The 25,639-nt window shown below is 44.2% G+C and overlaps 2 protein-coding genes across 4 annotated transcripts in view; one reads left to right on the top strand and one right to left on the bottom strand.

Annotated features, from left to right (window-relative positions):
- The first annotated feature begins 1,960 nt into the window (after positions 1–1,960).
- Positions 1,961–11,784, top strand: PDCD5 (programmed cell death 5). Its single transcript, XM_060254520.1, has 6 exons — positions 1,961–2,278; positions 5,887–5,927; positions 7,472–7,533; positions 8,282–8,373; positions 9,032–9,103; positions 11,571–11,784. The coding sequence occupies exons 1-6, from the start codon at positions 2,213–2,215 to the stop codon at positions 11,613–11,615; spliced, it is 378 nt and encodes a 125-aa protein (XP_060110503.1). The 5' UTR covers positions 1,961–2,212; the 3' UTR covers positions 11,616–11,784.
- A 2,559-nt stretch (positions 11,785–14,343) lies between these two features.
- Positions 14,344–25,639, bottom strand: part of ANKRD27 (ankyrin repeat domain 27) — an 87,412-nt gene continuing 76,116 nt past the window's right edge. For 2 of the 3 annotated variants that reach the window (XM_060253590.1, XM_060253589.1), the window contains exons 24-29: positions 25,448–25,567; positions 24,477–24,638; positions 22,080–22,179; positions 18,733–18,814; positions 16,172–16,244; positions 14,344–15,747 (exon numbers count right to left, since the gene is read on the bottom strand). In XM_060253590.1, coding sequence (XP_060109573.1) covers positions 15,454–15,747; positions 16,172–16,244; positions 18,733–18,814; positions 22,080–22,179; positions 24,477–24,638; positions 25,448–25,567 — 831 coding nt within the window. In that variant the 3' untranslated portion in view covers positions 14,344–15,453. The remainder of the gene's footprint in view (positions 15,748–16,171; positions 16,245–18,732; positions 18,815–22,079; positions 22,180–24,476; positions 24,639–25,447; positions 25,568–25,639) is intronic. The other variant, XM_060253591.1, reaches the window with a different exon arrangement.

Raw genomic sequence — 25,639 nt, 5'->3', positions numbered from 1 at the left:
TGATGTCGTTTAGGTTCTCTATTAAAGCTAATAACAATAATATCAATAAAACAATAACATTAAACTGCTACTCTTTATTTAATTAAAATAACATTCTTGGAAGTAATAATAATATTGTTACAATATTAATGTCAACAAATAAAGTATCAGTACTACGGTGCAATTATTATTCATAATCATTGTTAGAATCTTAATGTCACTGTAATAACACAGAACTAGTAACTACTACTAATATTGATAGCATAATAACTACATTAGTGTTGCATAATTAAGAACATAAGAACATAAGAGAAGCCATGTTAGATCAGGCCAATGGCCCATCCAGTCCAACATTCTGTGTCACACAGCGGCCAAATATATATATATATATATATATATATATATATATATATATATATATATATATATATATACACACACACACTGTGGCTAATAGCCACTGATTAATCAGGCTGCCAACTCTGGGTTGGGAAATTTCTGGAGATTTGTATGTGGAGACATGAGATCATGAGACATGAGATTTGTATGTGGAGACATGAGATCATGTGGAGGGGTGTTGGGAAGGAAAGGAGAGCTTCAATGGAGTGTAATACCATAGAGCAGGGGGTGGCCAATGGTAGCTCCAGATGTTTTTTTGCCTACAACTCCCATCAGCCCCAGCCATTGGCCATGCTGGGTGGGGCTGATGGGAGTTGTAGGCAAAAAACTTATGAGAGCTACCGTTGGCCATCCCTGCCATAGAGTTCACTCGCCATTTTCTAGAGATGAGTTGTAACTTAAGTCCAGGAAATATCCAGGTCATACCTGGAGGCTGGCAACCTTAATAATTAAGTTAATATTACCATCAAAATCATCATCATCATATTATACTATACAATTACAATATATACATTTACAATTTGTGTGTGTGTGTATTCTATGATCCACATGATAGGACAGGGGTAGCCAATGGTAGCTCTCCAGATGTTTTTGCCTACAACTCCCATCAGTCCCAGCCAGCATGGCCAATGACTGAGGCTGATGGGAGTTGTAGGCAAAAAACATCTGGAGAGCTACCGTTGGCCACCCCTGTAATAGGACAAGGGTGGTTGCACTAAAAGGCAATACACAAACACAGAGAGAATATATAATTGTGGGTAGCCCACCCGCTCTCTACACATATGTAATGGCCAGGGCTTTTTTTGAGCAGGTACGCACAGGAATGCAGTTCCGGCTGGCTTGGTGTCAGGTGTGGCCTGATATGTAAATAAGTTCATGTTGGGCTTTTTCTACAAAAAAAAGCCCTATGTGAAACAATGGTGCAATCAGAGGGTGTGGCCTAATATGCAAATAAGTTTCTGCTGGGCTTTTTCTACCAAAAAAGCCCTGGAAATGGCTGAGGAAATTGTTTCACTATATCTGAAGAAGTGTGCAAGCACAGGAAGTCTGCATTTTGCTGGTCTTAAGGGTTCCACTGGACTCAAATTTTGTTCTGCTAATGTACATGTGATATATAATATAATGATTGCCTCACAACAGATGAGGAACAATATCATTATATGCATGTAAGAAGACATAAAACAAAGTAGGAGCCCAGGAGCACCTTTAAGAGCAACAAAGTTGTATGCAGAATGTAAGCTTTCGTGTGCATGCAGACTTCTTCAGGCAAGGAATGACGTGCACTGAGTAGAGCTACACACAACTAGTAGGCAGTGGTTTAGAATGCAAAATGGTACAAAGTTAAAAATCCAATGGCAAAATAGTGTACTTAACAAAAAGTGGATTTTTAACTTTGTACCATTTTGCATTCTAAACCACTGCTCACCAGTTATACGTAGCTCTACTCACTGTGCCTCATTCCTTGTCTGAAGAAATATGCATGCATACGAAAGCTTACATCCAGAATAAAATACTGCTGGTCTTAAAGGTGCTCCTGGACTCCTACTTTGCTTTATTGCTTCAGACCAACACGGCTGCCCACCTGGAGTAAGAAGACAAATCAACTTCCCTTCGCAAGAGCATCCTGAGAGACTCTCACTCGGCGCTCTTTTGCTCTCGCCTAGCCATCCATCCAGCGTCGGCGTCGGGCTGGCGGGGTCTGCCTGGAGGGGCGCGTTCCGCGCAGGCGCGTTCCGTCCTGTCGGGAAGCAGGAGCGGCCCCCTCCCCTCCTTCGGGCCCTTTTCTTCGGCGGCCTCTCTCGGCCCCTGTGGGGTCCCCGGACTCGGCGCGACGATGGCGGACGAGGAGCTGGAGGCGCTGCGCAAGCAGAGGCTGGCCGAGCTGCAGGCCAAGCACGGGGTGAGGAAGAAGACCCGGCCCCGCCCATCCACGCCCCGTCCTGCCCGAGGGCTCGAGCCTCGCTCCCCCCCGTCCCTCAAACTTTGGCCAGTCCAGGCTGCGGCCAAAGCGGGTGGGCTGTACCACTTCACGCCGAACCGAGGGGGGGGAGGGGCCGCACGTGATTCTGTGGTCGGGTGTGGATTTCTAAAGAATCATTTCCCGTAGAAAAGTAGCTGGTCAAGGAGACAGCCCAGTTTCAGCACGTTGCTCTTGACACGCTAGCGTTCTGTGGGTGGGGGAGCTCATGGAGGTGGCTTGTGAAGAAGGATGAGCTAGAAAGCTCCTTGATTTGAGAGTCTAAGGGTGCCACCCTCCTGGTGCGTCCTGCGGCTCCCCTGGAGTCACAGCTGATCTTCATACTACAGAGACCAGTTCTCCCTGGAGGAAATGGGTGCTTTGGAGGGTGGACTCTATGGCATTGTACCCCACTGAGGTTCCTGTCCTCCCCAGGATCCATCTCCCCAAATCTCCAGGTGTTTCCCAGCCTGGAGCTGGCAGCCCTACCTGCCCCACCCTCACACACACACACCTCCCCGCCCTCACACACACACACCTCCCCGCCCCCCGCGCCACTGCCTGGGGATGACCTAGCAACCCTGTATTGGACGGATTGAACTCACCCCCTTCTGCCCCACAATTCTATTTACATAGAAAACTGGTGAGTCTTAGGGAACCGGTGAGTCTAACATTCTTTATTCTTTGACATGAGAATTTTGAATATTTTTCCATATGAAACAAGTTACATGTATGTAGCCAAGTTAGTGTGTTAAAGAGAAGGTGAAGCTAGGGTCTTCTTTCTTGGAATGATGATGCTTTCTCATGAGAGCAGAATACAAGGAGGAAGCGGCCTCCAATGAAGGTGATGAGCAGTAGATTCAGGAAAGGAAAAAGAAAATATTTCTTTGTGTGAGTGATTAAAATGTGGGATTTGCTGCTAGATGCAGTGACGGCCACAGGGATAGATGGCTTTAAAAAGAGATTCATGGAGGATAAGCCATGCCATGGTGACTGAAGAGAACCTCCACATTCAGAGGCAGTCAGCCTCTGAATCTCAGAGCCAGGAGGCAACATCAGGGGAAGGTGTTGTTAGCCATCCAGAAGAACTGGTTGGCCATTGTGTGAGACTGGACACAGGACTAGAGAGATGATCCAGCTGGGCAGATTTTATGCCGTTATAAGCAAAGAATTTGTATGTAGCAGTAGACTGAGCTTGCATCCCTACATTAGGATAGTGTCATGGTTAGCACTGAACTAGGTCTGAAACCACAGTCTGCCTTAGAAGCTCACTGGCTGATTGTGGGTCGGTCACCCTCTCTCTGCCTAACCTACCTCACAGGGTTGTTGTGAGGATAAATACAAGAGGAAGGACGAATGATACTTGTACACTGTTTGGGTGCCTGCTGAAGAGAAAAAAATGGGAAAAATATCTAAATAAAACATTCTGCTGGGTATGGAATTGATGGATGTTTTCCCAGAAATGGTTTAGCATAGAATACTAGATGTCAAGGCAGGGGCAAAGGGGAGGGGGGAGAACAAACCAACCTACATCACAGTCTTTCCTAACTGAGCCCCAGAGTACACAGAAAACAATTTTGCCCGCCTCTCCCTTGTGCTTTCCTGCCGCAGCCAATCTTCATCCAGCGTCAAAGCTCCACATCCTGGGTACAAAAGCAGCAAGCCAGAAACACTGAGGGGGGAGGGGTTGGGTGTGGTGTGTTGGGGGCACCTGTTGACATGCCCAGGCCCTTCTCTTCTAACAAGCCAGCAGTGAAGGGGAGGGGCAGCACTGTGCCTTTGGGGTGCTACTTTATCCACTTAACAGGTTGGGATTGAAGCAGCTGTGCTAGCCTTACTGGCAAGCAATTAGGGGGTAGGGAGAGGTTTTGTGTGTGTGTTGGTAGTAGACATCATTCAAGGACAGTTTGGTGAAGTGGTTAAGTGCATGGACTCTTACCTGGGGAAACCGAGTTTGATTCTCCACTCCTCCACTTGCAGCTGCTGGAATGGCCTTGGGTCAGCAATAGCTCTCACAGAAGTTGTCCTTGAAAGGGCAGCTGCTGTAAGAGCTCTCACAGCCCCACCTACCTTCCAGAGTATCTGTTGTGGGGGAATGAGATAAAGGGGATTGTAAGCTGCTCTGAGACTCTGATTCAGAGAGAAGGGTGGGGTATAAATCTGCGATCTTCTTTTCCTTTCAATGTGCCAAAGACAGGACAACAGGCACAGTTGCTCTTGCAGTCTCGCAGCAAGTCTTTCCAAAAGCGGCAAGAAATTTGGGGGCCTCTCAGCCCATCTTGTAGGACTCTGTGACCACCGATGCAGAGGCAAAAATGAACTAAAATTTTCTAGGTTGTGAGGAGGGGAGAGGGTAGTTTTATTAGTTCACACCTGATAATTTGTGACCTAGAAGGAAAACCTAGAGCAACATTTGTCCACTTTTCTGCTTGGGTACTTGGGAGCAGTTCTTTCACATTGCAGAGGACACTCTGTTCCTTTGGGTGTTTGCATTAAGGAAGGGACTGTCTTGTTTGTGGCACAGAAAGTTCCTCTTGACTGATAGGTAGATTTCTGGGTAGTCTGAAATGTGTATACTTCTGTGCACACAGAAATTGACTAGTGCAATATGGGCTGCACATTTGTTTAACTCAGGGGTGTCAAACATGTGGCCTGGGGGGGGATAATATGTGGCCCAGGGGCCGAAACAGGCCTCCGGAGGGCTCCTATCAGGCCCCCAAGCAACTGGTTCTGCTTCCTTCTCCCTCTCTCTTGCTTCCTTCTGCATCTCAGCTTGCTTTACAAAGCTTACTCAATCGCACAGGAGCTACAGAGCAAAACCCCAAGTTTCTCCATTGGTTGAGGCTCCTCTCTCTCCTGGTCCCCTAGAGAGGGAGGGAAAGAGCCAGAGCTTCCTTTGCCCAGTTCCCTGGATCCCATGGGAGAAATACAAAGAAAGCACCTTTAAGACCAACAAGTGCTAATGTTTTAAGTATGTTTTATTTTAAGGGGTTTTTTTTAGTCATGTTTATCTGTGTCCTTTTATATCAATGCTATAAGGTAAAGGTAGTCCCCTGTGCAAGCACCAGTCGTTTTTGACTCTGGGGTGACGTTGCTTTCACAACGTTTTCACGGCAGGCTTTTTACGGGGTGGTTTTCCATTGCTTTCCCCAGTCATCTACACTTTCCCCCCAGCAAGCTGGGTACTCATTTTACCGACCTCGGAAGGATGGAGGGCTGAGTCAACCATGAACTGGCTACCTGAACCCAGCTTCCTCTGGAATCGAATTCGGGTCATGAGCAGAGGGCTCCGGCTGCAGTACTGCAGCTTTACCACTCTGCGCCATGGGGCTCTGCTACCTAATCCTAAATAGGTACACATATGGCCCAGCCTGACAAGGTCTTATTTAGGTCAGATTCGACACTCCTGGTTTAACTGTTCCTATAATGGGGCTTATAATAATGTCTACACATCATCGCATACCTTAGCTTAAACTTAAAATGAAGCTCCCCCCAGTTGTGGTGCTTGAATTGCTATTAAAACAGCTTCTGTTTTGTTTCTAAACTTTCAGGATCCCTCTGGTGACATTGCACAGCAAGAAGCAAAACAGAGGTATGGGCTACTGCTGTTACATATAACAGATTAAATGGTCTAGAAACCTGAATGCATTTGAACTTCTTTTCTATAGTTCTGGCATATACATAAAAAGGTAAAAGTAGTCCCCTGTGCAAGCACCAAGTCGTTACCAACGCATGGGGTGACATCACATCACAATGTTTTCTTGGCAGACTTTGGTATGGGGTGGTTTGCCGTTGCCTTCTTCAGTCATGTACTCATTCTACCAACCTCGGAAGGATGGAAGGCTGAGTCACCTATGAGCTGGCTATCTGAACCCAGCTTTTGTCGGGATTGAACTCAGGTCATGAGCAGAACTTGAACTACAGTACTGCAGCTTACCACTCTGCACCACAGAGCCCTTATATGCATACATGCATGCATACATACATACATACATATATATATATATATATATATATATATATATATATATATATATATATATATATATAAAAATCATGACCTTTTAAATAAAATATCGGGAAGTGGCTATCTATTTGCTGCATTCAGAATTACCTTGACTTGTCTGTCTCAGAGGCACTAATCCTCTGAATCCCCAGAGCCAGGAGGCAACATCAGGGGAAGGACTCGGCCTCTGTGCCCTATTGTTGGACCTCCAGAGGAACTGGTTGGCCACTGGGTGAGACAAGATGCTGGCCTAGATGGACCACTGGTCTGATCCAGCAGGGCTCTTCTGATGTTCTAATACAAGAACACAGCTAGAGGTCAGTTGCCTGCAAGTGATTTTTCATTTTGCAGAGGCAGCCAATTAGTGGCTTCCTGTAGGCCTGCTTAAGTAAGGTTCCTGCTGCCTTCTCTTTTTTGCCTTGAGAATAGATAAATTAACACACAAAAAGTTGCTAATCTTCCAGTATCATGATTCTGCTACTAAACATAGCTGGAATTTCCACGTGTGAGAGATTTGGTACTGAGCCGTAAGTAATTTTGAGGCCTGCTTTTGAGCTGAATGGGTGATTGTCTTTCAGTTACTTAACAATTAGTTCACTCTTACAAGTAGGGCTCATTTTGTAGCAGGAGCTCCTTTGCATATTAAGCCACACCCCTCTGATGTAGCCAATCCTCCTGGAGCTTACAGTAGGCCCTGAATTAAGAGCCTTGTAAGCTCTTGGAGGACTGGCTACATCGGGGTGTGTGGCTTGATATGCAAGGGAGCTCCTGCTACAAAATGAGCCCCGATTACGAGTCTCCCTCTGGAACACAGTGTGGGCAGTGGGACAGGACTGGACACTGCCTTTAAATTCTATAATTCTGATCCAGCTCCTTGCAAAGATCAGCCATATGGAACTTTATTTCTAAAAGCAGTGCAGAGATCATAGAATAGCTGTTCACGTGGTGGTTCAGAATGCATGAACGGTTTCGATATCTAAGTCGGCACTTTTGCTGATTCACAGAGACAGTGCCTATAATAATGGTTGTGTGCAGGCTGTAAATACGAAGCTATTTGTGGTTGTGTATCAGTGTACTCTCACATCTCTTCTGACCCTGTAATTTTCCCTGTGTTTCTTTTGTTATTAAAGGGAGGCAGAAATGAGGAACAACATTTTGGCTCAGGTTTTGGATCAGGCAGCTCGTGCCAGATGTAAGTATGCATGTTATCTTCTGCTTGGTTTCTAGAACCTTTATTAGCCCTTCCCTGCATTAAAATCTTCTTTGAAAACTAACAACATCATCTCCAATGGAGAGGAAAGAGGGCAGTGCTATAGGCGCTGCTCAGAGAATTCTGGTTTCACGACCGCTGTGTTGTCAGAGATGGTGTAATAAATCTTCAAATAATTGTTTCTTTTTCTCCTCCTCCTCCTCCTCGCTGTCAAGTCATAACTGACTTATGACAACCCCATGGAGTTTTCAAGGCAAGAAAATTGCCTGTCTATGCGTAGCATTCCTGGACTTCCTTGGTGGGCCCCAGTGCTCCATCTAAGTCTTGTGAGCAACAATTCTACTTTGTGAGCTACTGGCATTGAAGTTGTGAGCTACAGCATAAATTAGTTTGCTCTGGAGCCATTTTTCCTGAGCTAAGACCAAAATGCGTGAGCTGGAGGCTAAAAAACTGAGCTAGCTCACACTAACTCAGCTTAGAGGGAACACTGGGGGTCTCCCATCCGAGTACTGATGAGGGCCTGCTTAGCTTCTGAGATCTGACAAGATCTCGGGCTCGCCCGGACCACCCAGGTCAGGGCTCACTAGTAAATACACATGCCACATTTTTAAGTTCAGGATTTCTCCCCACAATGGCATGAATTAACTTACCTGAAAACCATTTCCTGGCCTGTGTTAAATAGAATGATTTAAAAAAAAATCACAAAATAACCTGCTTTTTTCCCTTGCAGTAAGTAATTTAGCACTTGTAAAACCAGAAAAGGCGAAAGCAGTTGAGAATTATCTCATACAGATGGCACGGTTTGGACAGTTAGGCGGGAAGGTAAGTTTTATTCTGTTCTTTTAATTTTATTCTATAATTAAAGATATCTTGGAAATGTCAGATTTGTGAAGGGATGAATTTAAAGTTCATTGGGAACCCTGTGGTCGGAAGTATAATATCTGACTACCAGAGGCTTCTCAGAGGTTGGATGTTGTTCAGAACAGAATGCTGGGACTAGATAAACCTTGATGAGAACCCACAAGACAGTATTCCTGGCGGTTCCATATATTCTAGAAGAAAAGGCTATAGAGTATTTTTTTTTAATTTCTCATTTGCTGTAATCCTTTAGCATCTCTGCAGTAGTTTTTGAACCTCCTTTTCTTTGGTTTTAAAGTAAAAGCAAATTGTCACAAAATATTTAAATATTCAGCAATGACAATATGACTAATTATGGTGCCACTTCGAATTTGCAAGCTGGTTCTGGGCATCTATTGCTGTTCTGTGTTGGATGGGAGAATAACACCATGGGTACAGTGTGAACTGCTGCTTAGTGCAAGTGAGCCTTTTTCTAAGACAGATTCCAGATAATACAGAAGGAAACTTACAAAATGCCATTCTTCCATTCCCAGAGAGTAGCAGAAAGATACAGTGTGAATGATTTTTTTCCAAACTGCTCTTTTATCCTGCATTAGATTTGTTTGGTTGTTTGTTTCATTAGGTATCAGATCAAGGATTGATAGAAATACTTGAAAAAGTGAGTCAGCAGACTGAAAAGAAAACAACAGTAACGGTAAGAGCCCTTAACATTTAAAGCAGGGGTGTTAAACATGCAGCCCGGGGGCCAAATCAGGCCCCCGGAGGGCTCCTATCAGGCCTGTGAGCCACTCACTGTAATCTGCTTCCTTCTCCCTCTCTTGCTTCCTTCTGCATCACAACTTGCTTTGCCAGGCTTGCTCAATCACACAGAAGCAACAGAGCAAATCTCCCACCTTAAGGACAAAGTGGAGAAGGAGAGCTAGCTTTGTCAGACTCTCTCAATTGCACAGCAGAGCTACTGAGCCAAGCCTCTCATCCTTCTGTTGGGTAATGCTTAACAAGTCAGTGTGGTGGATTAGGCTGAGTGTGTGTGTCTGTGTCCTTTATAAAGTTTATATCTCCCCTACCTGGCATTGCATTTTATGACACACATGGCCCAATCCAACAAGGTCAAGATCCGGCCCTCACAAATGAGTTTGACACCTCTATTTTAAAGCCTGTTTGAAAGTGGTATATGAACCTCCGGAGGTGAGTGGATGAGTAAGGAAGTATCAAGGTGTTAGAAGCTTTACAGAACAAGCCTTTTTGGGCTGCCCTACTCAGTGCTTCTTCAGGCATGCACTCCCCTCGCTCATGGCCAGAATGCACTAATTGCTTTCCTGTGGCCAGAATTGTTTCCGTTTCCCTGATGGGTTCCCTCTTATATTTTGTAGAACAAATGGCCACTGACAGTTAGCTTCTGGAATATCCGGTGGTGGTGGTGGTGGTGGTGGTGGTGGTGATGATGATATTGGATTTATATTCTGCCCTATACTCTGAATCTCAGAGTCTCACAATCTCCTTTTACCTTCCCCCACCCCCACAACAGACGCCCTGTGAGGTAGGTGGGGCTGAGAGCTGTCACAGCAGCTGCCCTTTCAAGGACAACTCCTACGAGAGCATTGTTGTCAGGCTCATTTTTCAGCCACATTTTCTTTCCTTGGGAAGGCATTGCATATATCCCACGTTTCTCCTCAGTGAGAATCCAAAGTGGCTTACTGTGCAAAAATAAAGTGCAAAAATACAGCAACAGCTACCAGTACATTTTGCTGAAAGAGCTTTATAGCGTGTGTTCATCCTGTGGACCAGGGGTGTCAAACTCATTTGTTTTGACTCTTTCCTTCCCCAGGGAACTAGAGGGGTAGGGAGAGGAGCCTCAGCCAGTAGAAGGAAGAGAGGCTTGGCTCAGTAGCTCTGCTGTGCAATTGAGAGAGCCTGGAAAAACAAGCTCTGCCTCCCCCCATTCCTCCCTCAGCCAATGGAAAAAATAGAGGTTTTGCTCTGTAGCTCTTGTGCAATTGAGCAAGCCTTGCAAAGCAAACTGTTATTCAGAAGGAAGCAGATATAGGGAGAAGGAAACAGATGACAGCCAGTTGCTCGGGAGCCTGATAAGAGCCCTCTGGTGGCCTGATTTGACCCCCGGATAGCATTTTTGACGGTTCGAAAAATCATTTCTGGGCCATTAATCTCTATAAGCAACTTGCTTTATACAAAAAGTGTGTTCACATTTTACAGTAGGAGCAAAATAAACAGTAATTATGTGCATCTTTAAGAGACTGGATAAATCCTAACTTTATTTAAATTGTTTTATTTTAAATTTGTTGTTTCCCCAATTGTGCCATTGACACGGTGGTTAGTGCGCTCCTAGGTTCTGTCCACAGTGTGCATCAGCAGCTGATAACTTACTTTAGCAAAGGGAAAGCAACCCCACAGATGAGGGCTCCCAGACTCTTAACAGCATCAGTATAGCTTCTGCCTTGGAAGGCATACAGCTAAACTGGAGCCCCAGAGAGATTCCAGAGAACATCTGCAGAGGCTCCTCATGGCTTTGTAACCAAAGAGTCTGTGTGATTTGGTGGGTAGAGTGTCAGCCTAGGATCTGAGAGGATTGAATTTATTCATGGAGGAGAGGTCCATCAGTGGCTACTAGCCATGGTGACTAAAGGGAACGTCCACATTTAGAGGCACTAAACCTCTGAATCTCAGAGCCAGGAAGAGACATATGGGGAAGGCCTCTGCCTCTGTGCCTTGTTGTTGGCCTAGCAGGGGAACTGGTTGGCTACTGTGTGAGACAGAATGCTGGACTAGATGGACTACTGCTCTGATCCAGCAGGGCTCTTTTTTGTGTTCTTAAACTGCTCCCTGCTGTGGAAATTTGCTGGGTGATTTTGGACTAGTCACACATACTCAGCCTTCTTCATAAGCTTGAAGAGAACAATGTAAGATGCTCTGTGCCCCCCTTGGAGAGAAAAGTGGGATGTAACTAAAAGAAATCAACCAGAATAGTGGGGCGCTGAATTTTCAGGAGCCAGAATCAAGCCTACACCAGTGTGGTCTGGAATCTTTCCCTAAAGCAGTCAGGAAACAGCTTAAAATTTTGCCTGTTCACATTAAGAACTTGTGAATAAGAGTATGGTGTTTGCATTTTTGTATTAGCTCAGATGGTAACTTTCTCCCCCTAGTTCAACAGAAGAAAAGTATTGGATTCCGATGAAGAGGATGACTGAAATACAAAGATGGTTGCCACAACCGCAAAGCACCTGGAAGACATTTGAGGAAAGTTTTCTGTCCTGAACGAAGCATAAATTGAATGTTTACGCGGTTTTTCTGTACACTTTTTTTTTTACACAAAGGGAAAACAAATTATCTCTGTATAATAAAATGAAGTGAAATAGTTTTCTTAGACCATTTTTATATCAAAGGCTGAGGGAGTTACGGACAGAATCCAGGGCTTCGTCTTTCTTTTGACATTACACAGCAAACACACCGACCCACAGTGTCGTTGGCACCTCTAAACAGTTTGCTTCTACATTCATCTGATGCACAATAACCAGAATGGGGAGCGAAAGAGTTTGGGTTGCAAAGATTTTAGTGCAGTTACACCTCCAGGGTAAACACATCTGAGAATGTTTCTTTGTATATATAAAGAGGAGAGGGGAAATCATCATATAGGAGGTCATATAACACTCATAAGCCCTTAACCAGGATTAAGGGATTAGGAACAGGCAGTGGAATTCAACATACCCTGAGGTCTCTCCTCTCAAGTATAAATTTTACGTCTCCCTTCCCTGATTACTTGCTGTGATTATTATTGCTTATCAGCGCTGTGAACAGATGATCCGTGTTAGCATTGGCTGTGGTGTAAAGGAAGAGACATCTCGCCTGGGTGTTAGGAACTGACACACCTGAATGCCACTGTTAGAAAGGTTTGCTGATTAAAACAAAGGAAGAGTAGTTGCAAACAAAAAAATATAAATGTGGCTCTAGGAAAGATAGTTGCTCTTGCTGGATGATCTGTTGAATTGAAAGATGTAGATTTTTTTTGGCTAGCGAGTGACATTTTGCTCTTTCCCTCTAGAAAGGAAATGGAGAATGCTGTCAGCTTTTGGTGTGAACCTAGCCGAAATTAAATATTAAGTCCTATTGCCTTAAATCTCTTCCCCTTTATATCAGTAGGTCTTAAAGGCTTAATCATGACAGGTTTGCATTCAGTGTTGTGTATCGTTGTACCACAGCACCAGGTAGACAAAACACTCAAGCTACCTCACTTTTTTTCAGAAATATGGAACTGGCTCCTCAGTAGCCCAGATCCTATGACCCTCTTACCTGCATGATGCCATTGTAACTTATTTTTATGTTGCGCCCTTCGTTTGTGCATATGCTATAAGATGTGTTCAATACATACTTTGTGGAATGGCCTGTTAAAAAGGGAGGGGTGTGTGAGTTATTGGATCTTTCTTTGACTTGTGGAGGCGAAGCATATAACAGAGCTACAAAACAGACATTAAAAACTTTGTGTAAAGAAAAGGGAACTGAAGTGATTTTTTTTTTTTGTCTCTTCCAGTTGCCTGAAAAGGGCCTATGTCCTTCATTAAAGAAGTCCCCCTAGCCAAATGGAATGAATTTGAGCAGCCAAATGCTTCTCTTTTTAAAAGGCTAATGTGATCATTATACACACACCTCCTGATGGTTTTGGGCTACAGGTACCAATCAGGGATGTAGATTTGTTAATTTACTATTCCTCTCTGTTCAGTCATTTGGCACAAGTTCCAAGGCACATGCCAATCACGGCCTCCATATCACTGTCACCCTCCAATTCTTAGTGAGAAACATTTAACATTTGAGGTTTAGTACCTGCACGTATCAGTTATGCCACCCACATACCACATTTAGAGGAAGCATAACCGCATCTTCCTCATCACTGCAGATGGCAGGTGGAGCCTTCTCCATCTGCATCACAGATGTACAGAATAAAAATGAACCCTAATCACACAGCTAGAGGCAGGTGAAAATATTTTCAAAGGAGCTGTACCTTGTCATGGTGCACTCTGTGGCTATTACACCAAGGACAGAGCCTCTTGCAAAGCCCCCATGAGATCAGAAAGCTGCCTTACACTGAATCAGACCATCGGTCTGTAATGGTCAGCATTGTCTACTCAGACTGGCAGCCGTTCTCCAGGGTCTCAGGCTGCAGTCTTTCATATCACTTACCACCAATACGCCCTCTTAAGCTGTGAGCAAAAATTCTACTTTGTAAGCTACTGGCATTAAAGTTGTGAATAAATTAGTTTGCTCTGGGGCCATTTTCCTGAGCTAAGTCAAAAATGTGTGAGCCAGAGGCTAAAAAACTGTGAGCCAGCTCACACTAACTCAGCTTAGAGGGAACACTGCTTACCACAATGTTCCCTCTAAGTGGCAGAGTCTTGTGAGCAAAAATTCTACCTTGCGAGCAACTGGCTTTAAAGTTGTGAGCTACTGCATAAATTATTGTGCTTTGGGGTCATCCTGAGCTAAGACAAAAATATGTGAGCTGGAGGCTAAAAATCTGTGAGCTAGCTCACACTAACTCAGCTTAGAGGAAACACTGCTTACCACCTGATATTTTAACTATATGTCAGGGATTGAATTTGGGACCTTCTGCATGCCAAGCAGAGGCTCTTCCACTGAGCCATGTCCCCCCCCCCCCCCCAATTTAATGTCCACAGATTCACACATGCGTGATTCATGGCGCAATTCACAGTGCAAGAAAGGCAGGCATGTTCTTTACACCCTGCTCCCAGAGACAATACAGAATTATGCATGTCTTTGTAAACTAGGTTTCCATGTTGCTGAAGCTGTCCTTGGTTTTCCAAAAGGTATTTTTAATATTCACAAGGGAGACACCCAAACATGAGAGGAATGCCTTTAGAAGACAGTGAAAACTGACACAATGCAAATCAAAGTTCCACACTGCGAAAGGATGAAGATTTGTTAATTTACTATGTCTCTCTGTTCCATCATTTGGCACAAGTCCCAAGGCACATAAGAAAAGAGGAACTCAAAGCACTTAGTAGAAAAATATACTTGTTCTCCTTCTGGAACACGCTAGAGCTCTGTCTTTCGACAGCCTACCCTTGAAACTCTGTACAGAGAAATCATCACAAGCCATTACCTGAAACAGGTCATGGATCACATTAAAACAAAACAAAGTTTGTATATAAATATTACATACTAACAAAATGTGAACTGAGTGAAGTTATTGTGCTGTTCAAGTTACAATTCAACTTTGGAAAATTTGTTTTTTTTGAATGGAATGTTTACTAAAGCTGACACATTTCTGGGAGTACAAAGGAAGGCCAGCTGAACTACTTCTGTAAAATCCCAAATGACAGAGGTACTCCCTTTGAGTAGACTCATAATTTAATGGGATTACTTTCCTGTGTATTTAATATTTGCCATTTTAAACAGAATTGGGCTGTAGCCGTTGAATGAGCATTTAAAAATGTGTTCACTGGTGTCCACATTTACCACAATAAAAGCATATTCTTGTTCAGTTCCCATGTTCCTTAAGACAGAATTTATCTTTATTAAAAGTGGTTACTTTCAAGCTCCCTTGTTCTACTCTTTGCTAAAAACGCATGGACCGCCTCCCACTGAAATCAGTGAGAGCTACCGAAGAACTCTGCAGTCTTACCTGGCATGTAATATACCTACAAATCTTCCCTAATATTCAAGTTCCTTCAGGCGAGCCGGTTATAATTCAGAGGCACAAAAACTAAAATAAGGAACAGAACATATGGGTGCCCTTTCAAATTAGAATTTCTGAAGTCACGTAGAACTCTTCCTCTGTCCATCGTAACTGATTTCAAGTGCAAGAGTACAGAAAACCTCCATAAACATGTTTAACTCACAGTTTCATTTGAAGAGGAATCGCCCAGTTTGTGTTTTGGGGATCCTCTCTCGGAGGAACGGAGAAGACAGAGATTCTCTCATTTTCTTGCTGAAAACAGAAATGTCTGTTCCGGTTTTGAAGCTCACACGCATCCTCTGAAACTGACTAGTTTATCAGCCCACTTGCTTCCCTCATCAGTGTCTTGACAGCTCCTCGTCATTGGAGCAGCCTTCTAGTGAGGAAATGCTTGACTCTCTGGAGGGGGGTACATCAGAGATGCTGTTGCCATCTGTGGCCGAAAGGGCCACGTTGACAGTGTGTCTCCGTTGCATGAGCTTACTTCGAAGAGGTGGAGTAGCTTCCGCATCAGGGTCATCTTCCTCTTTTGCAGGTTTGCTTTGTCTGCCAGCATTGAGGGTTTCAGGTCTCCTTTGTTTCAAAAGGTCCACTGGTTTCAGTTTACTCTTATCGAAGCTCTTGATGGCTAACTTTGAAAAGGAACAGGGAAAACGCAAGTTAGTTTTATTTTCTCTTTTCAAGTCAAAGGCACACAAGCAAACTCCAAAGCAAGCATCTTTCTGCAAATACTGGAGAGACGGGGATCAACTGACATCTGGCACATTTGTTTCTTTTTTCTGTCATGTCCTTTCTCCCAACAAGCTTGGGAGGGCAAGGACTGGTTGTCCATCCCGGGGGCTACAGATGAAAGCTGGCTGTTTTTCTACACTGAAGTTCAAAGCTCAGAATCTTGTCGTATTAGTCTAAGCTTCCAGCATTTATTCAGATGCTTTTAAAAAACAACAACCACATTTTGTAGTTCACAAATCCTGGCTTCCCCCCACCCCCAATGCATGGAAAAGTTGCATTTCAAATATTTATTTGCTTTTGCGTGATATTCGGACTTATTCTTACCTGGTGCAGCAGCTTGTCATCAAAGTTAGGGACGCTTTTATCTCGCGTTATGGTTTTCCGCAAGTATTTTGATCTGAAGACAAGAACGGACGGGATTAAAACAATTTAAACCCAACCCATTTAACACGAGTTGTTCAGTAAAGCGTGGTCTCCCAGCCACTAGATGGCAGCATTTAAATGGGAAAAGCCCTCTAAGATAGGCGACTTGAACGTTCTTAACACTTGACCTTCCTGAGTGCTAAAAGGCAGCCGTTGCCCTTTGGTGTCTAAGCCCATAATTGTCTGAACTTGAGCCATTTAAATGCACACTTGGGACCATCAGCCATCCTTTCAGCTGTCTAAATCAGAGCTAGCCAAGGAAGGAGACATTTGGGGAGGGCCTCAGAAGGGTATAATGCCTCAGAGGTCACCCTCCAAAGCAGCTGTTTTCTCCAGGGGAAACTGGAGATAGGGTTGCTAATCTCAGGGCAGCCCCGCCACTAGGCAAGCTAAGCAACTGCCTGGGGTGCTGGCCTTCTGGAGGTACCAAATTGGGTGCCCCCCATGTGACTCAGTGATGTCATTAGTGCTGGGGGGGGGGCACCAGATGTTAGCCTTGCCTAAGGTGCCAGTCTAGAGCCGGCCCTGGCTATTCTCCAGTTGGGGGCAGGGTCCCTTGGTTTGGAGGCCCTCCCCCCAGTTCAGGGTTATCAGAAAGTTAGGGGGGGTTGAATATTCACTGGGCCCTCCATTATACCCTATGGAGACTGGTCCCTATAGTGTATAAATGGAGAATTGGTCTGTGGGTATCTGGGGCTTAGGGGGCTGGTTTTTTTAGGTAGAGGCACAAAATTTTCAGCATAACATCTGGTTCCCCTGTTCAAAAAACTCTCCCAAGTTTTAAAAATACTAGACCAGGGGGTCCAATTCTATGAGCACCCAAAGAAGGTGACCCCATTCTCCATTATTTCCAAAGAAGGGAAAGCATTTTAAAGGAGTGTGGTCCCTTTAAATGTGATGGCCAGACCTCCCTTTGGAGTTCAATCATGCTTATCACAACCTTGCTCCTAGGATAGAATTAAAGAGGGCGGTTCCTCCTTAGTTTTACACTTCTTGTAAGAGCTGTATTAACTAACCTTGGTGTCAAGGAAAAGAGAAATACATAATGATGGCAATCATAGTCAATGATTTATATGGCACATCTCCCACTGGTGCTAAAAACATTTCCTCAATCTTTCCCTGCACGGAAGCAGAGAGAAGGGTGCTCCAAAGAGTGACGAGAAGAGCACAAAAGATTTGTGGATGTTCTCTCCCCTCATTGGTGGATCTGTATAATATGGGATGTAAAAGGAAGATAAAAATGATCCTAAGGGACCCTTCACATCTGGGCCATTTGCTATTTGAGATCTTACCGTCAGGCAGACGATATAGAGTGTTGAAGGCTAGGACAAACAGATTTAAGGACAGTTTCTATCCAAGTGCTGTGGTTAGGCTAAATGCAGGGTTATGAAGGATTATCTGTTTTAGATATATTTAAATGGTTTTAATGGTTTTATGAATGTTTATCTGTTTTAGATGTATTTAAATGGTTTAAATGGTTTTAGATGTATTTAAATGGTATGAATATGAATATGTGTGTTTGATGTGTTGGTATGTTTTGTGGAAGAGCACCTCATTTCGTTGCTCTCTTTTTGTTGAGAACAATGACAATAAATTTATCTATCTATCTATCTATCTATCTATCTATCTATCTATCATCTATCTATCATCTATCTATCATCTATCTATCATCTATCTATCATCTATCTATCATCTATCTATCAATCTATCAATCTATCAATCTATCAATCTATCAATCTATCAATCTATCTATCTATCTATCTATCTATGCTGGTCTTATGGGGACTGTTATTCCCAGCTTTTGTTTTTACAAAAGTCTCCTTCTAGCATGGTTGTGTTGTAAGGTGCATACATGTATATTTTATCTTTCTATGCAAAGAAAGTATTAAAGTGTTTTACTAAAGTCATGTGTTTAATATTTGTTCAAGTCTTGCAGCTCTCAAACATTTGACATTTATTCTTCTCTCAAACATCTGACATTTATTCTTCTCTCAAACATCTGACATTTATTCTTCATGGCTCTTATGTTAAGCAAGTTTGGCCACCCCTGCTCCAAGGAACTGATCTCTACAGCTGAGATCAGCTGAAATTCCAAGATATCTCCAGATACCACCTGGAGGCTGGCAACTCTGGAACATTAGAAATGAGAACAGAATGATTCTGTCATTTGTTCCCAGTTCTATACCAAAGCCCAGTTTCAACCTAGGTTAAGGTAAACAGCCCATTACTGGTTCTGATACCTCTGTGACAAGCAAGAGTAACAAATATCTTCCATAACTTTGTGGAACAATTCAGCTGTTTCTCTTCATCCTCGGTTGGGGAGACATTCTGAAGATCCAGCCCCCTGTCCTACCCTACCCCACTCCACCCCACCCCTATCAGCAGAAGTCTTTGCAACATCCTTATTTTCTGCTACAAGCCTCTGCAGTAAAGTATCCTGAAGGTAGTTTATTCAGGCTTACCTGTTAAACTGGCTGATTGATTGGACCAGCTGAAGTCGCTGAGCAACAAGATTGTCCGCTATCTCAGCAGGCTTCTGACCCTCTGTGGGTTTAAATCAGTGAAGAGGAAAGTTAAGCTGGCATTCTTCTTTAGCAATCAATTCAGCACAGTCCTGAATTGATGCTAAGCAGAAGCGATCTAAGTTAACTTTGTTCTTTAAGGTGACAAAATGATAGACATCACTGCACATTAACAACAACAACGCTGAGTCTCAAAAGCAATGGGAGAAATGCCGTGCATATGAAAAGTATTCCTGCAACACGTTTTGCCCAAAGCAGTGTTAGCATCACTATCAGGGCTATCTGAGACACAAACAGGGAAGTGACAAGCGCAGGCAGAGCGGAGCATCCTGTGTGAAGCGAGAATCCAACATGTGTGGAAGAGAGGAACCAAGACGTGAAGAAAGGCTAAAGAGCCTGGGGCTTTTCAGTTTAGAAAAAAGATGGCTGGGCAGGAGGACATGACAGAGGTTTATCAAATTATGCATGGAGTAGAGACAGGGGGCAAACAAAACTTCTTTCTCCCTCTCCCACACTAGTAGAACTAGAACCCCTGACAACATTGATGGGCAACACATTTGAGACAGACAAAAGGGACTCCAGAAGTAATTAAACTGCAGTATCGCAGCCAGTGAACATAGTGATGGCCGTAAGAGCAGATGGCTTTGAAAGGGGACGAGACACATTTGCAGAAGGCTCATCCAGAAACAGCTGGGATGAATAAAAGGAAACTCCACATCTAAAAGCAATAAACTTCTGAATACCACTGGTAAGATGCACCACTGGGGAGAGGTCTTAGCCTCTATGCCCTGTTTTCTGGCCCTTCACAGCAACTGGTTGGCTACTTTGTGACACAGGATGCTGGAGAAGATGGACGAATGGTCTTATCCTGCAGGGAATGTCTTACATTCCTTTGAAAAAGAGCCCTGTGTATCCCACTCCCAATCATTTCAAAAAACCTTCCTAGAAAGACACCTTCTAGGGTAAATGTCACTGAGATCAGGGGTGGCCAAACTTGCTGAAGTGCCACATAGAATAAATGTCAGATGTTTGAGAGCCACAAGACATTGATGTCAGATGTTTGAGAGCTGCAAGAGGAAGGAAGGAAGGAAGGAAGGAAGGAAGGAAGGAAGGAAGGAAGGAAGGAAGGAAGGAAGGAAGGAAGGAAGGAAGGAAGGAAGGAAGGAAGGAAGGAAGGAAGGAAGGAAGGAAGGAAGGAAGGAAGGAAGGAAGGAAGATAGATGGGGGGGAGAGAAGGGTGGAAAAACAGCAACTTTACCTTTAAATGAATTCTCCAAACCACCAGCTGGCTTGGCAAACTAATTTAAGGAGAGAAGTGTCTTCTGCAAGCTGGCTGGCAGGGTGGTGCGGGCTTCAAGAGTCGCACAATGTCTGTGAAAGAGCCACACGTGGCTCCTGAGGTGCCTTTTGGCCACCCCTGATCTAGATGGACTCAGTACGGGATGTACAAGAAATGACCTCTGGGGATCCAATCACTTTCACAAGATCAATGGATTAATGCAGTTAATTCCCACTTAGGTCAAGAAGCAAAAAAGAGAGACAGCTACCTATGTAAAAGCAAGTAGGTGGGTGGATCTATAAAAGGATCTTGCCCTTCCCAGAGAAGGCTCATCAGATCACCCTTTTTTAAAGCTCAGAAAAAGGTAACCCCAATGGCAGTATCCCTGCTTACACAATGGGAAGACAAAGTAATTTCAGATTCTTCTGGACTGGGCTAACCCTATGTATGGGCACAACATGCCTTTGGTAGCATCACTGCATGAAAAACAGGTGAGGACTCGTTAGCTTTGAGCACAAGACAGATGTGTTCTCGGGGGGGGTGTAGAAAAAGTCCAGCAGGAACTCATTTGTATATTAGGCCACACCCCCTGGCACCAAGTCAGCCAGAACAGTGTTCTTGTGCATTCCTGCTCAAAAAAAGCCCTGCATGTTCCAAATTTTGATTAGCAGAGCTTCCTTCCAAGAAAGGCTGTTCACCTGAGCACAATCAAAGAAACAAAGCGTGCTGTCAACCAGCCTCAATTAAAAGAGCCACAGTGTTGCTCTGCGGGACTGTAGTTTTTCTGCCTACCACCCGATGCCAAGTTTTGAAAACAAATAAGAGAAATATCCTCTGTCTGTTATGCCAAAGAAAAACTCTGCTGCTGGCAGTATGAAAACAATGGATCCAGCACCCACTTTCTAGCAGTTATTTTCGCACTCTGCTGGCTGTGAAAACTGTGCACAGCTGGATTTCTAACACCTTTTTTTAAAAAAACAAAAAACCCTCACTTAATCACTCTCCCACCTATACAATCCTCAAAACCCCTCTAGCTAGACAGCTGCAGTCAGGTTCCATCAACTGTCTCTCCCTTCTGCACAGCTAAATGAAAACCGGCAGCACCTGGTGGGTGGGTCTCTACACTGTGCATCCCTCTAGGAAACCAATGAGCAACAGATCCAGCATCCCCTGCTGCTTTTGGCTGTCGTCCAAGCATTCTTTGCCTTCTTTTAGCTGCCTACCCCTCATGGTCCACCATAGCATGAGGTCAAAGATATAAAATAAGACTGCATATTCAGAATCTCACAACAGTTCCGGCAAAGCTGTTCTGTGTTTCTTGAGTAAGAACTGCCTTGCTGCATCAGGCCACAGTCTAGAATTCTTTTCAAGAATCTCAGTAACCAGCAGATGCAAGAATCCCAGGTGCTGGAAATTTGCTAGTAGTTCACCCTTGAGTTGTGGTCGTCTTAGTCATATAGCATCTGATCCTTTGCCCTTTATGCACCTGCCTCCCCCTCCCCAAACAGCAAAATATGTTTCCGGAAACCTCAAGTTTGCAGCTACATAGAATCTTAAAACAGGTCTTGCTTTTCTTCCTTTTTTTTTTTTTTTTTGCACTGAATATCTAGCTGGATGAAGAACCCTGGAGAACTCAAAAGCTTGAATACTGTTCTCTGACATTAAGGATGGTTCTAGTAAAAGAAACTACACAACTTATTTGGTATTTTCTGTATTTGTGTGTGTGTATGCACACACACACAGCTGAAAATCATGGCGGCTTCTGGCGACCCCTCGACCCCTACTGGGGCATGGAGGGCATTCAAAGAAGTAGCTTGATGCAGCCTGCCTCCACCTTCCAGTCCTGGTATTCCAAGGAGGTCTCCCTTCCAAGTACAGAACTTTTGAACTTGGACATTTTCCTGCAGACCATCAGGACCACACATGTTCCTTCGGCAAAGTGGGTTCCTATGGAGCCACCAAAGCTCTGCCTGCTCGAAAGAACTCACCTCAAAATGGCAGCACTCACCTTTTTTCTGGATCTTCACGGTTGTGTGAGAATCACAGTTTGTCGGACTTCCCTCTTCCGACACTGATACAGCTTGTAAGAGTCTGAAGAGACCTGAATTCTTTAAAGGGGCAGATGAGAGAGAAAAGAAGGTAGGTTGCTTTGGGCTTTCCCTTCTCAATGAAGCCTTCCCCTCAGCCCTGAGACAGCCTTTGCAGATTTACTGGACATAATGTTTTTTAAAAAACTTTATTGTTTTCAAGATGGGTAGCCGTGTTTGTCTGTCTGTACCAGCAGAAAAGAGCAAGAATCACGAAAGCTCATCCCCTTCCACAACGCTTTTGTTAGTCTTTAACGTGCAACTGGACTCTTACTCTCTTCTGTTATTGTTTTTAGTGTAAATACCTGCAAACCCAGGAATGGCATGCACCTCTTTTCAAAAAGCATCCCCCCTTTCTCTCACACATAGGAGAGGCCACCTCTAAAAACAATCCTCTAAAAATAATGAATGATTTATTCTGAGGGACCATAATTTTATTCATAGATAAGCTAATGTAGATTTCATCCACTAGTCAAATCAAACTTGTAAGATTCATCAACTGAGATGGGCTTTGACCAAATAACCAGGTCTTTACAAATAAAAACTAGAGGATGGTTACTTTAAAATCCAGAACTCGAAACGTAAAAGGACACAAAGGCAAGCATCAACAAACATATCAAAACAGAGGTGAAGAGGGAAGGAAAATGCATTTTGAAGATAGATTCAGGTGGATAGCTGAGTTGGTCTGAAGCAACAAAACAAAAAGTTTGTACATGAAAGCTTACACCCAGAATTAAAGTTTGTTGGTCTTAAGGGTGCCACTGGACTCAAACTTTGATATTTTGAAGCATTTTCATGTTCAGTTTGTCCTTAGCATTTCCCAACTTCTCTGCTAATTTTGCCTTCAAAGCGATGCCAGAAAAGCAGCCACATTGAAGTTTATGCATGAATACAGATCAGTGATAAGCTCAAAGGTTTTCAAATCTGTCTGGTGAGAACACCAGGCTTTCTATTTATCTCATGCATTTTTATTCTGCCCCTCATTCAAGGAGCTCAGGGCCGCATGCGTGGTTTTTTCTTCCCCATTTCATCCTTACAACTGCCCTGTGAAGTCTATGGAGCCTGAGAGAGAGTAACGGCTCCAAGATCACCCAGTAAGCTCTCATGGCAGAGTGAGGATTTGAACTCATGTCTCACAAATTCTAGACTGACACTCTAGCCACTGGACCACATCTGACAAAGAGAGCTTTGACTCACAGATCAATTCCCCACTAGCCTTGTCCCGGTCTCACACTCCTCTTCTTCATGGGGCTTCCTTCTGATTTCACACAAGCTGCCACGGGGCTGCAACTCACTCCATCTCTTTCGTGCGGTGAGCAGAAACCGGTTTTTAGAGGATCTTGCTTGCCGTGCAAAAGAGGCAGAGCAAGTTGCAGCCCCAGGGCAGCTTGTGTGAAATTTGAAGAAAGCCCTGCAGAGGAGAGGAGTGTGAGCCCAGGACAAGGCTAGTGGGGAATTGGTGACAAAAACTTATATCCTGGAGGCCTTGTGGGTCTTAAGTGCTACTGGACTCGAATCTTGTTCTTCTACTGCAGACCAACAAGGCTCACTCACCTGAAAGCACACCACCACAGGGGTAATTTCTGCCACTCTACATACATTCAGTTCCAACTGTGCAGTGGAGTGATAGAGGACATCAGTATCCATACTAGGGCTATTTTTGTAGCAGGAACTCCTTTGCATATTAGGGCACACACCCCTGATGTAGCCAATCCCCCAAGAGCTTACAGTAGGCCCTGTAATAAGAGCCCTGTAAGCTCTTGGAGGATTGGCTACATCAGGGGTGTGGCCTAATATACAAATGAGTTCCTGGTACATAAAAAGCCCTGCTATAGACTACACCTGAAGGCAGTTCTTTCACTGGAGGAGGAGGAGACAAAGAAGAGGAGGAGGAGGAGATTGCATTTATACCTCGCCCTTCACTCAGAGTCTCAGAGCAGCGTACGATCTCCTTCCCTGCCTCTTCCCACAACAAACACCTTGTGAGGTAGGCAAGGCTGAAAGAATCCAAGACAACTGCTCTGCAAGAACTGTGACTGGCTAAAGGTCACCCAGCTGGCTGCATACAGAGGAGTGAGGAATCAAACCCTGTTCTGCAGATTAGAGTCTGCCACTCTTAACCAATACACCAAACTGGCTCTCAGTGAGAGCCAACCATCTCCCATGTAGAGCTACGTTTTGACGCAGACAAACAGAATCAAACTTCTGGATGGCTGCCAGATGGGGAACCTCAGGGCGGGCATCATTTCATTCCCGCATAGGTCCAAAGTATTTATTGCTGGCAGAAATCATTCCCAGAACCAAATTCTGCCACTGACCTGTTCAGCGTAGTCGAGAGGAGTCTGCTGCCGGTTGTTCCTGGTGTGAGTTGATGCTTGGTACTGCAGGAGCAGCTGCACCAGAGCTTCGTGGCTTCCCATCACAGCTTTGTGGAGGGCTGTGTTGCCCTCGTTATTGGAAAGGTTCACTGATGCACCATGCTGGAAAGGGGAAAGGAAGAGAAGGAATCCAAAGACTATGAAAGTGGGCAGTAATGAAGAGGGAGAACATGATATCGCTTTTTTACAAAAAGGAAAATTCTCTGGCTGGGAACTTCAAGAGGCAGATTAATCAAGGAATGCTATAATTAAAATGAACTAGAGCTTACTGGGTGATTTTGGAGCCGTTACTAATTAGTGCATAGATCAGTTTGCTCTGGGGTCATTTTCCTGAACTAAAACAAAAATGTGTGATCTGGAGGCTAAAAATCTGTGAGCTAGCTCACGCTAACTCAGCTTAGAGGGAACCCTGGTCACTGGTGTGTGTGTGTTAGGTATTTGTGAACTTCCTTCATTGTGCACACAACTTTAATGCCAGTAGCTGACAACTTTAATACCAATAGCTTACAAAGTAGAATTTTTGCTCACAAGTCTCTGCAGCTTAGAGCAAACACTGTCAGTGACCCCTGCTCCATGACCATAAGATGGCAAAAAACCCCTCCAGGAACCTTGGTCCCTGACATTATGCATTTGTCTCCTGCGACAGCCATTTGGAGATTGCTCCCACTGCCCTATGTCAGTGCTCCAAAGGTGCCCGCAGGCTCAAAAAGGTTGCAGACCCCTGATTTAAAAACTCTCTGAAATCAAAATATAACTATCAGGATGTTAGTTTACAACAGATACATCCCAACAGAGAATACATTCCTATGGAGGTATTACACTCACCACCCTGGCTGACTACTCAATGGGGGAGGGAGAAGAGAACCAAAAGAGACCTGCTAATGTGAAATAGTGCTTGAAATTCTTCTCACCTGTAACAAAAAATCAGCTATCTCCCGATCGCCATTCAAGCAAGCATAAATTAAGGGAGTGTTCCCGTGGATGTCCTTTTTGTTTTGTTTCGCCTCAAACTCCATCAGGCACTTCACGACCTGTTGGCAAAGGATGGGCATGCCAACGTTAAACAGCAGCAACCCCCAAATCAGGTAAGATCGGACAAAATA

This window comes from Heteronotia binoei, chromosome 14 (genome assembly GCF_032191835.1).
Source record: "Heteronotia binoei isolate CCM8104 ecotype False Entrance Well chromosome 14, APGP_CSIRO_Hbin_v1, whole genome shotgun sequence".
Lineage (NCBI taxonomy): Eukaryota > Metazoa > Chordata > Lepidosauria > Squamata > Gekkonidae > Heteronotia > Heteronotia binoei.
The sequence above is the reverse complement of the archived record's forward strand: the minus strand, read 5'-3'. Positions and strand labels throughout refer to the sequence as shown.